We start from the raw sequence: 13,329 nt of genomic DNA on the forward strand, positions 1-13,329 counted from the left end.
CTGATACAGGATGGTTGCTGGGGATGTTTCGATGAAGCCCAGAGTCTGAATCGTGAAGCAATGGCTGTCCTGCTGGACCATGTCCAGTGTGTGCTGCAGGCCTCTCAAGGCCAGACAACCCTTCACATCACTGTTGGATGGACAAGAGGTGAGTAGCTTCAGTACTGACTCCTAGCAGATCAGGGAGTGGCAGGATTGTGTAGGGGAACACATGTAATTATTAAACAAGCTACACAAAGTAATGTTTTGATAGATATGTCACCATCTGATATCTGAAGACTTTTATGATTGTCCATTCATCCTTCCTTGCCAGATTCCTGTGAGGAGGACCGTGGGTGTGTTCATGACAGTGAACCCTGGCTCTCGGTCTCCAGCTAGCTCTATACCACATGATGTGCGGGCTTCCTTCCGTACCGTCGCTCTCATCAAACCAGACACAGGCCAGATCCTGAAGGCTAAGTGTTCTGCCATGGGATTCCGGGGACCAGGAATCCTGGCTTCCAGACTCAAGGTTCTCACAGAGCTTGTCAAGGATCAGCTGTAAGTGGAACATGTGTACAGGGGTGGAAATAACCCATTGTCCGACGCCCGAGTCCAGTGTTTTTTTCTGTCGGGCAAGCAAATTTGTATATCACACTGTACCGGTGTCCAGTTGATATTCCAATGTTAATTATGTTGTTTATTTATAAAATCAACAAGAAAACGGCCGGTATTGTGGAAAAATTATCAGGGCAAGTGATTTTACATGTGCCACTGTACCGGAGTACACTAGCAATTTAAAAGTTATTTCCACCCCTGGTGTAAAATGCCTCTTACAGGATAACCATTAGTGTAACATGCATGTATTTGTGAATTCAACATTGTAGTGACCATATTAAAAGTATCGGTCAGTTGATATGGGATTCATGATATCAGGAGTCACAACTTGCCTGAGTTATCAATGTTCTTCCTGCTAGTTCATACAAGGTAAAAGAGTCATCTATGGGATGCTATATTGGTTTAGTCAAAGATTTGCTGGTGAAGCATGTCATTGGTATCTTTTGTTGAAGTGAGTTGAAATGGGGTTTCATATCATATTCAGGGTTCTGTAACTAAAGTGACATGCATGAACAGGTTTGTGTGTGTGACAGCTTCATCCTCATCCTCATCCTCATCATCATTTTATGTGTCACTGTTTGTTACAGACCTAGCCAGTTCCACCACCACTTCACCATCTCAGCACTGGTTGGTGTGTTGAAACGGGCCATGCAGAAGCGTAAGTTCATCCGAGAGGAGAAAACTGCAGACAGGCTAGACAAGAAGGATGAGACGTCGAGGTCAGAAAGTCAGGCATCAGAAGCGACATCAATAAGACCTCTCCTGATGGCACCTACAAACATGAATGGTGAGTAAATGAGAATGGTTTAATGGCACTTTGGGGGATATCACTGTGAGGAATCACCTAATGCTCAGTGATCATGATTAGCGTCTGACCCTCACCAACGGTCCGAAAGAAGTCTACAACCCGCCGGCCCCAGTGTCTGACTGTATATTTCACAATGACTTTGACTGAAGTTTTTATGTGTGACATGTGACACTTGTTTGCTGTTTATGAATCTTTTGTGTGTTAATAATTTCAATGCCAATTATAAGAAATGTTAAATCTGAAATGTGTGTATAATTTTATTCTATGGGTCCTGTGAATTTTCAGAGGGTCAGACAGACATCTGAAACTTACAGGACGCAATGTCCTGTTACTTTGAAACACCATTCGTGAACACTGAATGCTTGGGCAGCGTTAGACAACAAACATCCTAACCATGATAAGGGGTTACAAAATATTCAACAAGATAAATTCACAGCTTCACAAATTTTGATGATGTTAGTAAATTTTATGCAGATAGAAGTAGCATTTCTCAGGCTTGTATCATTTATACAATGTGATTCAGTTGGTCTGTAGTAGATAAACCCAGTCCTAACACAGCCTATATTATTTCAGTGTCGCCAAGCACGGTCAAGATGGGTGGTGGGCTGGGCCAAAGGAAAGGAGGAACTCCCAACCCGATGACGTCTGCTGGGAAACAGGAGCACAGCATGGTGTGTCAGACACTGGAGGAAATCATTGGACCTCGTCTGACTGCTGAGGTATTGTCTGACAGTATTACTTCAACCTCTAGTTCACAGCTGGTATAGTAAAGTTTGCTTTAAAAGTCACAGCATGAGGATCTACTGAAAATCATGTCAAGTGATGGGCTTTGGCTTGAAGACTAAACAATTTTGGCAGAGACTGTACACTATCATAAAACCTTCTTGTTTGAGATATTTTCATCAAACAAGGTTCAGTTTTCAGTCATGAAAACTTCCAGCATACACCTTTATTTATATGTTATCTCTTCAAGTTGTGTACATTTTGTATGTCTTGGAGAATGTATAGCTGACAGTGGGTTTGTGTCTGATGTGTTTCAGAACATGGCGTTGTTTAAAACTATTGTGAAAGACTGTTTTGCGGGTCTTCCTGATGCCCCACCCGGTCAGCCCATTGGCTCGGCCAGATCTCGGGGAATGGACATAGAGGCAGCTCTGGAGAGCAAGGCTATGGATACTGGTCTTATCGCACACAAACCCTGGCTCAACAAGTGTACCCAACTCTACAGCCTGTCACAGGCATACCCAGGTAACAGTTTCAACTATATATAGCAGTGTGTATTTGTTTCTTTTGTGTCTTGGTAACAGATCTGTCAACCCTTACTTTGAGAAATGTGGATAAGCTTCAAGGACAGTTACTTTCACTGCATCCACAGACAACTTACAATATTATCTGTACCCTCAGCCAAGTCATTCCCTCATATTGCTATTACTGGGGTACAATATCTTGGATCTGCCCTTGATCCATTTTTCTTTTCTCTCAAAAACATTGTATTATGTTCAAAGTTTATTGTTTGATATTCAATTATATTCAGTGTTATATTTAGATGGGCATTTTCAAGACCCATTAAAAGGTATGAAAGAAAATGTGTACGTAATGAGTGTTAACATTTCTTATTGGTTCTGGATTATTTTGCTTTTACAGATGTAGAATTGGTCATAGATTTGCATTTTCTTACAGGGCTGGTGGGGTAGCCTAGTGGTCAAAGCGTTGGCTCGTCACGCCGAAGACCCGGGTTCGATTCCCCACATGGGCACAATGTGTGAAGCCCATTTCTGGTGTCCCCTGCCGCGATATTGCTGGAATATTGCTAAAAGCGGCGTAAAACTAAACTCAGTCAGTCATTTTCTTACACCAGAGATGAAACTAGTTAGGTGACTCCTTTGCAATATATGTTTCTTGAAAGTATAAATTCATTTATAATATATGTTAACCAAGTACTCTATGATTTTGACTGGCACATGTCATCATATCCCAATTGATTAGATCGATGCTCATGCTGTTGATCACTGGATTGTTTAATCCAGACTTGGTTATTTACAGGCCGTCGCCATTTAGCTGGAATATTGTAGAGTCCGGCATAAAACACTCACTCACTCACTCACTCAAACCCACCCACCCACCCACTTACTCACTCACCCAAATGCCACCCTCTCAATCAGAGTCACCCACCCACTCACTCACTCACTCAGATTTTGACATCTGGATAAAAGAACAGATGTCACCTGATGTCCCATCCATGTGTTTCCAGGTATCATCGTAGCAGGTCCACCAGGCAGTGGCAAGTCCACCTGCATCCAGACCCTGGTGGATGCTCTGTGTGTGACCCCTCGAGGCATGTCTCGCGTAGTTCCCACACCAGCAAGAGTTCCACTCCTGGAGACACCATACACAAGCTGCTGCGTATCAACCCCCTAGTGGTGGATGACAGTTCCATCATGTTTGGCTCCCTCAACCAGAACCACGACTGGGTGGACGGAATCTTCACAACGGCCTGCAGAAAGGCCAACAGGGTAGGCGTCACTTTTATAGTCTTGAAATATTTTTGTTTTGGATGGAATCCTCACCACAGCCTGCAGGAAGGCCAACAGGGTAGGTGTCACAAGTTTGTTTTGGAACATGCACAGGAGATTGAAGGCAGTCACTTACAGTTACTCTTGTGCCTGATGTCAGTAGTTCTGCATGCTTGTAGTGGTGTCTATTTTTAGTTTTTCGCACTAAAACCAAAACGTGGGTGCTGCCTCATGAATGGCTTGAACATTTTGGTTAATTTTTCTCAACCATATACTAATTATTGTTTAAAAAGTGAAAATAATCAGTTTTAAGTCTTTTCTCATTAGTTTCTGTTATTTGTTGTTTTGACCCTGCCCGTACAACAAGGTGTAGCTCAGTTAGAGCGCCTGCGTTTTCGAGAGTGGAAGGTCGCTGAAGTTCGATCCCCGACTGCGCCATACCAAAAGACATTAAAATATGGTACTTGTTGGTCCCTGCCTGGCATACACTCAGCATTAATGGGTACAACAAAGGACATTGTTTATCGGCTCACGAAAGTGGAGTCAGTATAATGTGTCTGAGTGGGATATTCATGCTTATTCATGCTTCACTGCAACTTTATTTGAGTATCTCAGTGGGCTAGCACTATAAAACCAGCTTAAGTCTGGGCTAGTACAAGCAGCCGCACATACACATACACACACATGCACGTCGTCATATGAGCGAAATATTCTCAAGCACGACGTTAAACCCAATTTCACCTCACCTCACCTATTTGTTGTTTTGGTTTATGTTTAATTCAGGCTGAGTTTAACATTAAGATAATGGGTAAGTGAGAGAAGACAAATGTCTACAATTTACCCAATATTGTATAAGACTGTTATATTGATGCTCTGTGTATTATCAACTCTAGAACATCAGCACCACCTGGCTCTGTCTGGATGGACCACTCAACTCGGGCTGGGCAGACAACTTCAACAGCATACTCTCCGGCGACAGGGTCAGTATCTTCTCAAGTTTGATACAGCCATTTCAGGGTAGAAATTGCTAATAATCCTGATTGCCTGGAATCTAACTCACGGATGATTACTGGTGGGAATGGTGATACATTCTTCATGGACATTAATAGGAAGGTTGGGTTTGTTAATCCGGAACTGTACTGTTCAGATTAACAAAGTTTTGCTGTAGACAGTATCAACAAGATTAACTTCAGTGGGTGCAGGTTAATGTTTTACAAGGTTTATTTCTGTTCTGAAGTTGTGAGACAGCCAATTGAAATCAGATGCTTGTTAGACACATGGTTTGTGGCAGTTTCTCCGTAGTGTACGTGATGTGACACCAGTGGTATTTCCTTCAGTGAGGGCGGTGGGGTAGCCTAATGGTTAAAGCATTGGCTCGTCGCGCGGAAGACCCGGGTTCGAATCCCCACATGGGTACAATGTGTGAAGCCCATTTCTGGTGTCCCCCGCCGTGATGTTGCTAGAATATTGCTAAAAGCGGCGTAAAACCAAACTCAGTCAGTCAGTCAGTCCTTCAGTGAGGCTGTTGCTGGAGTGCTAAGAGACATTCAACACTACTGGGTTTGCTAATGTTTGTCTGTGATGTTATGTGTCCTGATGGCGCCTCTGTATTTGTCTGGTTTGTCTTCACAGGTGCTGCATCTGAAGAATGGAGACAAGTTGTTCCTGTCTGAAAATGTCATCCTTCTGTTTGAGACTGATGACCTCAACATTGCTTCACCTGCCACTGTCGCCAGATCTGTAAGTCGTACTTATCTTTGTGTTTTTGTAATTATTACAACTCAGGACCTCATCACTTGAATGTATTTTTGGATTGTGATCATGATTATCTTACATTTGTTCATTTCACATTCCGCAGAATTTTGGTAGTAATGTCAATTATCATCATTATTAATCAGAGTCGTTATTGCTGTTATTTATATATTCTTTGCCAAGCACTGTCCAAATACAAGTATTTGCTTAAACATACAGTAAGGTACAGATGGTGTTATGTCTGTAACTATTCCAGGATTAAGTAGGCCTCCAGCAATCCTGATGTTCATAAAAGAATCAACTAAAGTTAAGATCATATCCTTACAGTTTTTGACTGGGCTGCGTGTCATTAAGGGACAGTTCATAATTTATGGCTAGGGGGGGTGATGATGATTTTTATGGAGAAGCATGTACAATGTGGATGACACCCCAACATTTATGTACAAAATAAGTGACCCCCCAGCATGTCATGTACAAAATCAATGACCCCCCTCCCCTCCCCATAATTTCTAAGCATAATTTTAATCATATTTTTATGTACAAAGTTGCTGCTCCCCAGAACGTGTGTGTACAAGATTGCTGACACCCCACCCCCCACCCCAAGCTCCCCAGAACAAAATGGGTGACCCCCTTAAAATCATCATCATCAAATAAAAAAAAAAAACACCCATAAATTATGAACGGTCCCTAACCATGTTCACCATTGGTTTGCCTATTAACAGGCAACCATAATGGAATAATATTTCATGAAAGCATTGCAGTCCCTTGGAATGAAAGCATATGCTTTGACAAAGTCACTGTATCCACCTGCAACAGTTGAAGCATTGAGATGTAAGTTACATGCTGTACATGTTGTCTCCTGTGTAGGGCATCTTGTATCTGGACCGGGATGTTGTCGGCTGGAAGCCCATCGCCAAGGCATGGCTGGAGAGCAGGTCCCAGCAGGAGGTTCACGTAAGTTGACATCCTTCATCGTCCGATGTTCACATGAGTCACTGTTTTACTAAATGTATGAATTTGGTAACATCGTGACAGAATCAGCACTATCAAATATTAACAGACGTGTGGGTTTTCAGTCTACCAAAATAATTTCATCTAACTAATCTTGTGATAATGAATTTCCACATGTATCACTCTGCGATACAAGTATTGTGGATCATTTTCCAGCATGAAACAAGGCTGGTTGTTGTGAGGAGACACTACTTAAAACATGTGGTCATGGCTTCAACCATTAGACATTGTATGGGAGGGGATTTCATCATCAAGCTCTTCGGGCAGTGTTATGGAGTTGAAAATCTACTGTTGTGATTTTCGCTTACTATCCCAAGTCTACCAACACAGTTATAGTACTTACTTTCTACCGAAGTATTCCAGTATAGTTACAGTATTAACTATCATCCAAAGTATTCCAGTATAGTTACAGTATTCACTACTACCCAAAGTCTACATTTATAGTTTCAGTATTCAATACTATCCAAAGTATTCCAGTATAGTTACAGTATTCACTACTACCCCAAAGTCTACATTTATAGTTTCAGTATTCAATACTATCCAAAGTATTCCAGTATAGTTACAGTATTCACTACTACCCAAAGTCTACATTTATAGTTTCAGTATTCAATACTATCCAAAGTATTCCAGTATAGTTACAGTATTCACTACTACCCAAAGTCTACATTTATAGTTTCAGTATTCAATACTATCCAAAGTATTCCAGTATGGTTACAGTATTCACTACTACCCCAAAGTATACATGTATAGTTTCAGTATTCAATACTATCCAAAGTATTCCAGTATAGTTACAGTATTCACTACTACCCAAAGTCTACATTTATAGTTTCAGTATTCAATACTATCCAAAGTATTCCAGTATAGTTACAGTATTCACTACTACCCAAAGTCTACATTTATAGTTTCAGTATTCAATACTATCCAAAGTATTCCAGTATAGTTACAGTATTCACTACTACCCAAAGTCTACATTTATAGTTTCAGTATTCAATACTATCCAAAGTATTCCAGTATAGTTACAGTATTCACTACTACCCAAAGTCTACATTTATAGTTTCAGTATTCAATACTATCCAAAGTATTCCAGTATAGTTACAGTATTCACTACTACCCCAAAGTATACATGTATAGTTTCAGTATTCAATACTATCCAAAGTATTCCAGTATAGTTACAGTATCAACTACTACCCAAAGTCTACATTTATAGTTTCAGTATTCAATACTATCCAAAGTATTCCAGTATAGTTACAGTATTCACTACTACCCAAAGTCTACATTTATAGTTTCAGTATTCAATACTATCCAAAGTATTCCAGTATAGTTACAGTATTCACTACTACCCCAAAGTATACATGTATAGTTTCAGTATTCAATACTATCCAAAGTATTCCAGTATAGTTACAGTATTAACTATCATCCAAAGTATTCCAGTATAGTTACAGTATTCACTACTACCCAAAGTCTACATTTATAGTTTCAGTATTCAATACTATCCAAAGTATTCCAGTATAGTTACAGTATTCACTACTACCCCAAAGTCTACATTTATAGTTTCAGTATTCAATACTATCCAAAGTATTCCAGTATAGTTACAGTATCCACTACTACCCAAAGTCTACATTTATAGTTTCAGTATTCAGTACTATCCAAAGTATTCCAGTATAGTTACAGTATTCACTTGTACCCAAAGTCTACATTTATAGTTTCAGTATTCAATACTATCCCAAGTATTCCAGAATAGTTACAGTATCCACTACTACCCAAAGTCTACATTTATAGTTTCAGTATTCAATACTATCCAAAGTATTCCAGTATAGTTACAGTATTCACTTGTACCCAAAGTCTACCTGGATAGTTATGTTATTCACCATTTTCCAATCTCTGACAGAACGAAATAGAATTCACTTATCTAAAGAGTACTGGCATAGTTTTAGAATTCACTCCTTGTCCTAAGTCTAATGGTATAGTTATGGTATTCCTTCCTTATACAATGCATCATACATAAGGACATTAATGGTATGTATGTAAGCTGGCACCATCAGTGTCCTTCACTTGTCACATTGTCACACCAGTCACCTTGCTTCACACATTGTCACATATTGTCACATGGCATCACAGAGCCTCACATGTCACACTGTAAACAAGAAAGCATTCTTCACTTGCTCTTGTCACTCAGCACATATTAGCTACACTAGCAATGGTCTTCCACGAGAATGATAACTTCTATTACATTTGAGGCTCAGATACCATCATACTGCTTGCAGTGATCCTAGGTATAGGCATGCGTAAAATTTGAATTAAATCTTTTTCTCTTTGAATTAATTGTCAGGGTTCGAAATACCCCATATATTAGCGTGCCATGGCACGGTAAATATTGAAATGGCACGGCTAAAAAATGTTCTCGGTGCCCTTTTGACACGCCTGATTTTTCAGAGACATAACTCACATTTAGTCATTTAATCCCCAAAACAATTATTTTTTTCCAAATTGAATAATACCATACATATTTGAATGCTCATTAACCCATTTCTTTATTTAACAATAAATTTCAAATGATCTTCATCATTGTCATTTATTCTAAAAACATGTGGGCATACACGATTTCTGAAAGGCACACCTAAAATATTTGTCTGGTGCCCTAAGGCACACTTAGAAAAAAAAGTATTTCTATCCCAGATTGTATATAGACTATGAATCACATTCTGTTGTAATATTCACGTATTTCTAATGTTTGCTTTCTACAGAATCAGGTGAGCTTGAAGTGAAGACATTTCACTTAGGTTGAATTATGTTGAGGTTCCCCGTTTCTATTATTTGAGTGATGTTTCTCAAAAATTGTTTTATATTATTTAAATTTGTTTTATACCAAAATGTTGATAGTTTGGTTGATTATGTATGTTGTTAATCAAGACTTGCAGATTTACATGATGTACAGCTACAAAGTATTGACTGTAGGTTTGGCTTGTTTATACAGATAGATGAGGATGTTGAGCCGACTGACAAAACACCCACAGGGGTAACCATGTCTGATGTAGCTCCATACATAGTGGCCCATCGCAGTCAGCTCATGTTTACCTCCGCACACACACCATGCACTCTGTAGGATTCCCAGATAGCATGCAGACGTTGGCCCAACGTTGACAATGGTTTTGCCAACATTGCCAACGTTGGGACAACGTCCGAATGCTATCTGGTCTGTTGGGTGTCCTAATTTACAGCCTTTCTACAGAAAGGCAGAAGTTGATTCTTTTGATCAAATGTTTAACTATGCTGAATTTGAAATATTTCCAATTTTTAGTTCACATGCATTTATCATTTTTGCTATGGCTGTGTGACTAGAGACTGAATGGGTGGCTGTCAGGGGAGACCACTCTGGTTGACAATCAGAGCAAATCTGCTTCTTGTCATGTGTCATGGTGTTTAATGGAGTGGTACATGAACCATACTCTTATGGTTATATGCTCACACTGTTTGGTGCAGCTGTAGGGCCAAATATCCAATATTATTGGGACTGGGATACTGTTAAATGGGTTATGGATTTTCATTCTCTTTTTAGCTGATCTGTGTGTAATTTTTTAAGCACGATACTGCAATATGTTGAAGCATCATGAAAACAAATTTTGTAAAAGAAGTATTCTTAACTCTATTCTCTAATCTGCAATAGCAAGTTTGTGTTGTGACTTTTTAGATAATACTGAGGATTTTTGGTACTGTTCACAAAACAGAATAGCAAAATGGTTCAAATTCTTGTGTGAACGTCATGAACAATGGTCTGTAGCAATGTATGGGATATATAATGATTTTTTGTTTGGTTAAATGAAAGATTTGATCAATGTGTGTATTATTTCTGAAGAAAATTGAAGCTGTTTTTTTTCACATTGTTTCAGTTTATTTCAAAAAAGAAGAAAGTGTTTCAAATTGGGTGTAGTTCGACAGGTTGATCAAAGATGATAATACAACAATAAACAATGAGTGCTGAGGTAGACATGAGCTGATGTAGCACTGTAGTGGCTGCCTGTTTTCTAGATGTAATGTGACGGCCAGAGTGATAATATTGTAGCTTGGACAATGACTGCTATGTTTCATGGGCAAAAGCATTTCAGTTGGTTTGGCAGTACATATTAACATAAAGCTCCTAGAAACATATAGTTAAGTTTCAAAATGTGTGCATTTGCATTTTTTTAATTGTGTGTGATAGTTTTTTAATATTTAACTGTGTGAAAAAGCCTAGCTGTTTGTGTAGAGCTGGGCTATTGCAAGTTTCAGTTGGAATGTGTTTTTCACAGCATTACATTCAGTTAACAGGTTGATTAACTTCCCTACACATTGTAAAGGTGTGTCCCCATGCACAGGGTGTAGCACATTATGTTGTAATGTTGTATGTCGTTAGTCCTATCACCCAGCACTGACTCACTCATTCTGTGTGTAAACTCCTAGTTTAACCCTGTGTAACAGCTACTAACAGAATACTAAAGGTATTATTCGGGATCTGTGGGTGATAACTGCCTCTATTGTCAGACTCTAGTTCATAGAGGGAGCCCGGAGGACAGAGGGTTAATGGCTTGATCCCACCACAATTATACCAAAATATATTTAGATGGTTCATGTTGTTACGGGGTTAGAATTGGTCTTCAGTAACCCATTCTTGTTGTAGGAGGCAACTGAAAGGATTGGGTGGTCAGGCTCCCTGACTTGGTTGACATCATATCCCAGTCGCGTAGATCGATGCTTGATGTTGATCACTGGATTGTGTGGTCCAGACTCAATTATTTACAGACCATCACTATATAGCTGGGATATTGCTGAGTGCAGCGTTAAACAACAAACAAATAAAAACATTAAGGACCCTGTCTTTGGGCATATGAAAGAAGGACAGGGTCAGCTTGCACTGTCGAATCCCCACATGGGTACAATGTGTGAAGCCCATTTCTGGTGCAGCGTGATGTTGCTGGAATATTCTAAAAGCGGCGTAAAACCAAAACTCACTGCCACTTTGGGCATGAAAGAAGGACAGGGTCAGTGCACAGTGTCGAGTACCATCTGTCAAACTGCAGCATGGTATCTAAGATGCATGTATAAAACTTATCTGAATCTGCACATTAAATGCATGTGCATTACTGAATGCGACATTAAACTTCATTGACCTCACACAGTTTTTTCAGCTTACTGGGGAGAGTTGTGTTGCTTTGTTGAATGGAGACACTGGTTTAGGGTTTGGAGTGCACTTTTACCCAAATTGTGTTTGTGGTTATCGAAGCATGTGCTCACAGGTTTTCACTAAAGTGATAAATATGTACAATCTACTCCACTTTGGGCTCTGTCAACAAATGATGGCAGTTGCATGATACTTGATATTGTAAATCAGTGTTCAATCTCACTTCACTCACTCACACACTAATCAATATGTTATACACTTTATCCTGATCTACATGTTTTTACAGGTTTTTATAATATGAAGAGTTCCTGTGAATAGCTGTAAAACTGATGATGCGACATTAAGCCTTTTCACTCACTCTGTTTCCAATGAATATTGTCATCTTCAAATGTAAAAGATTTAAGTTATGAGACCATGACATGTTGAAACTTTGCCTATAACATATATTTTGATACCAGGTGCTGCAACGAGCCTTCCAGAAGTCCCTCGACCCTATCTCTCAGTTTGTCCTGCATGAAGCTAAGTATGTCCACACAGCATTTCCTGTTTTCATATTGATGCTATGGCTGTGTGACTAGAGATTGAATGGGTGGTTGTCAGGGGAGACCACTCTGGTTGACAATCAGAACAAATCTGCTTCTTGTCATGTGTCATGGTGTTTAATGGAGTGGTACATGAACCATACTCTTATGGTTGTATGCTCACACTGTTTGGTGCAGCTGTAGGGCCAAATATCCAATATTAGTGGAACCGGGGGACTGTTGAATGGGTTATTGATTAACATGTAAGCAAGTAATGTTATATTAAATATACTTGATGATGCTGGTGTTGAATGTCGGCTTACAAGTAGGTTTTAGTGTGCATCTTTAGCCACTGGTCCAAAGCCTGTGTCTAATAAAATTTTGTTCAGTCAGCTAATTGTATTTTATTTTATAAACACTTTTATCTTCAGATAACTGAACAAAGATCATATTTAGTTTAGTAGAGTTTATGGTTGACATTCACAGTGTCTGTTGTATACTTAAGGCTGTCATGCCGGGTCAATTAGCAATGCAGAGTTGCATCCCTTAGTCTGCTGATCAGTGGTTTGAATCTTGGGTTCACCCTGATACTTGGTTTGTGAGCACCCAGGGCTCGATTTAGTGCTTTGTTACTTGCATTGGTGCAATCCAATATTACAAAGTGCAACCTAGTTATTAGTCTAACTTGCACCAGGTCAAGTTTTGAGTGGGTAAACTTCTGAATGAAACATAAAACAAGTCAATAGCATATTCTTTCATTACACATTGCCATAAAAGCAGTGCATTTGGAATTAGGCTGGTGAAACTAGGTTTTTATCTTAAGTTGCACCTGGTGCAAGTAGGTTAACATCTCTTAAATCGAGCCCTGGCACCACACTCCGGGTTTCACCAAAGTGCATTATTGGGCTTTTGTCCTACATATACTGACACGGAGTAATATTGCAGATATACAGTTCAGAGTTCTGTTAAACC

At 39.5% G+C, this 13,329-nt stretch overlaps 1 protein-coding gene across 1 annotated transcript in view; it reads left to right on the top strand.

Annotated features, from left to right (window-relative positions):
- Nucleotides 1–13,329, top strand: part of LOC124290091 (dynein axonemal heavy chain 8-like) — a 102,175-nt gene that overhangs the window by 39,129 nt on the left and 49,717 nt on the right. The window contains 12 exon segments of the mRNA XM_046726780.1: nt 10–102; nt 104–148; nt 314–540; nt 1,185–1,384; nt 1,979–2,124; nt 2,446–2,653; nt 3,657–3,730; nt 3,733–3,918; nt 4,812–4,898; nt 5,551–5,658; nt 6,538–6,624; nt 12,295–12,359. Coding sequence (XP_046582736.1) covers nt 10–102; nt 104–148; nt 314–540; nt 1,185–1,384; nt 1,979–2,124; nt 2,446–2,653; nt 3,657–3,730; nt 3,733–3,918; nt 4,812–4,898; nt 5,551–5,658; nt 6,538–6,624; nt 12,295–12,359 — 1,526 coding nt within the window.

The sequence above is a fragment of the Haliotis rubra genome, unplaced genomic scaffold (assembly GCF_003918875.1).
Source record: "Haliotis rubra isolate DU_JTF1 unplaced genomic scaffold, ASM391887v1 Scf456, whole genome shotgun sequence".
NCBI classification, from domain to species: Eukaryota; Metazoa; Mollusca; class Gastropoda; order Lepetellida; family Haliotidae; genus Haliotis; species Haliotis rubra.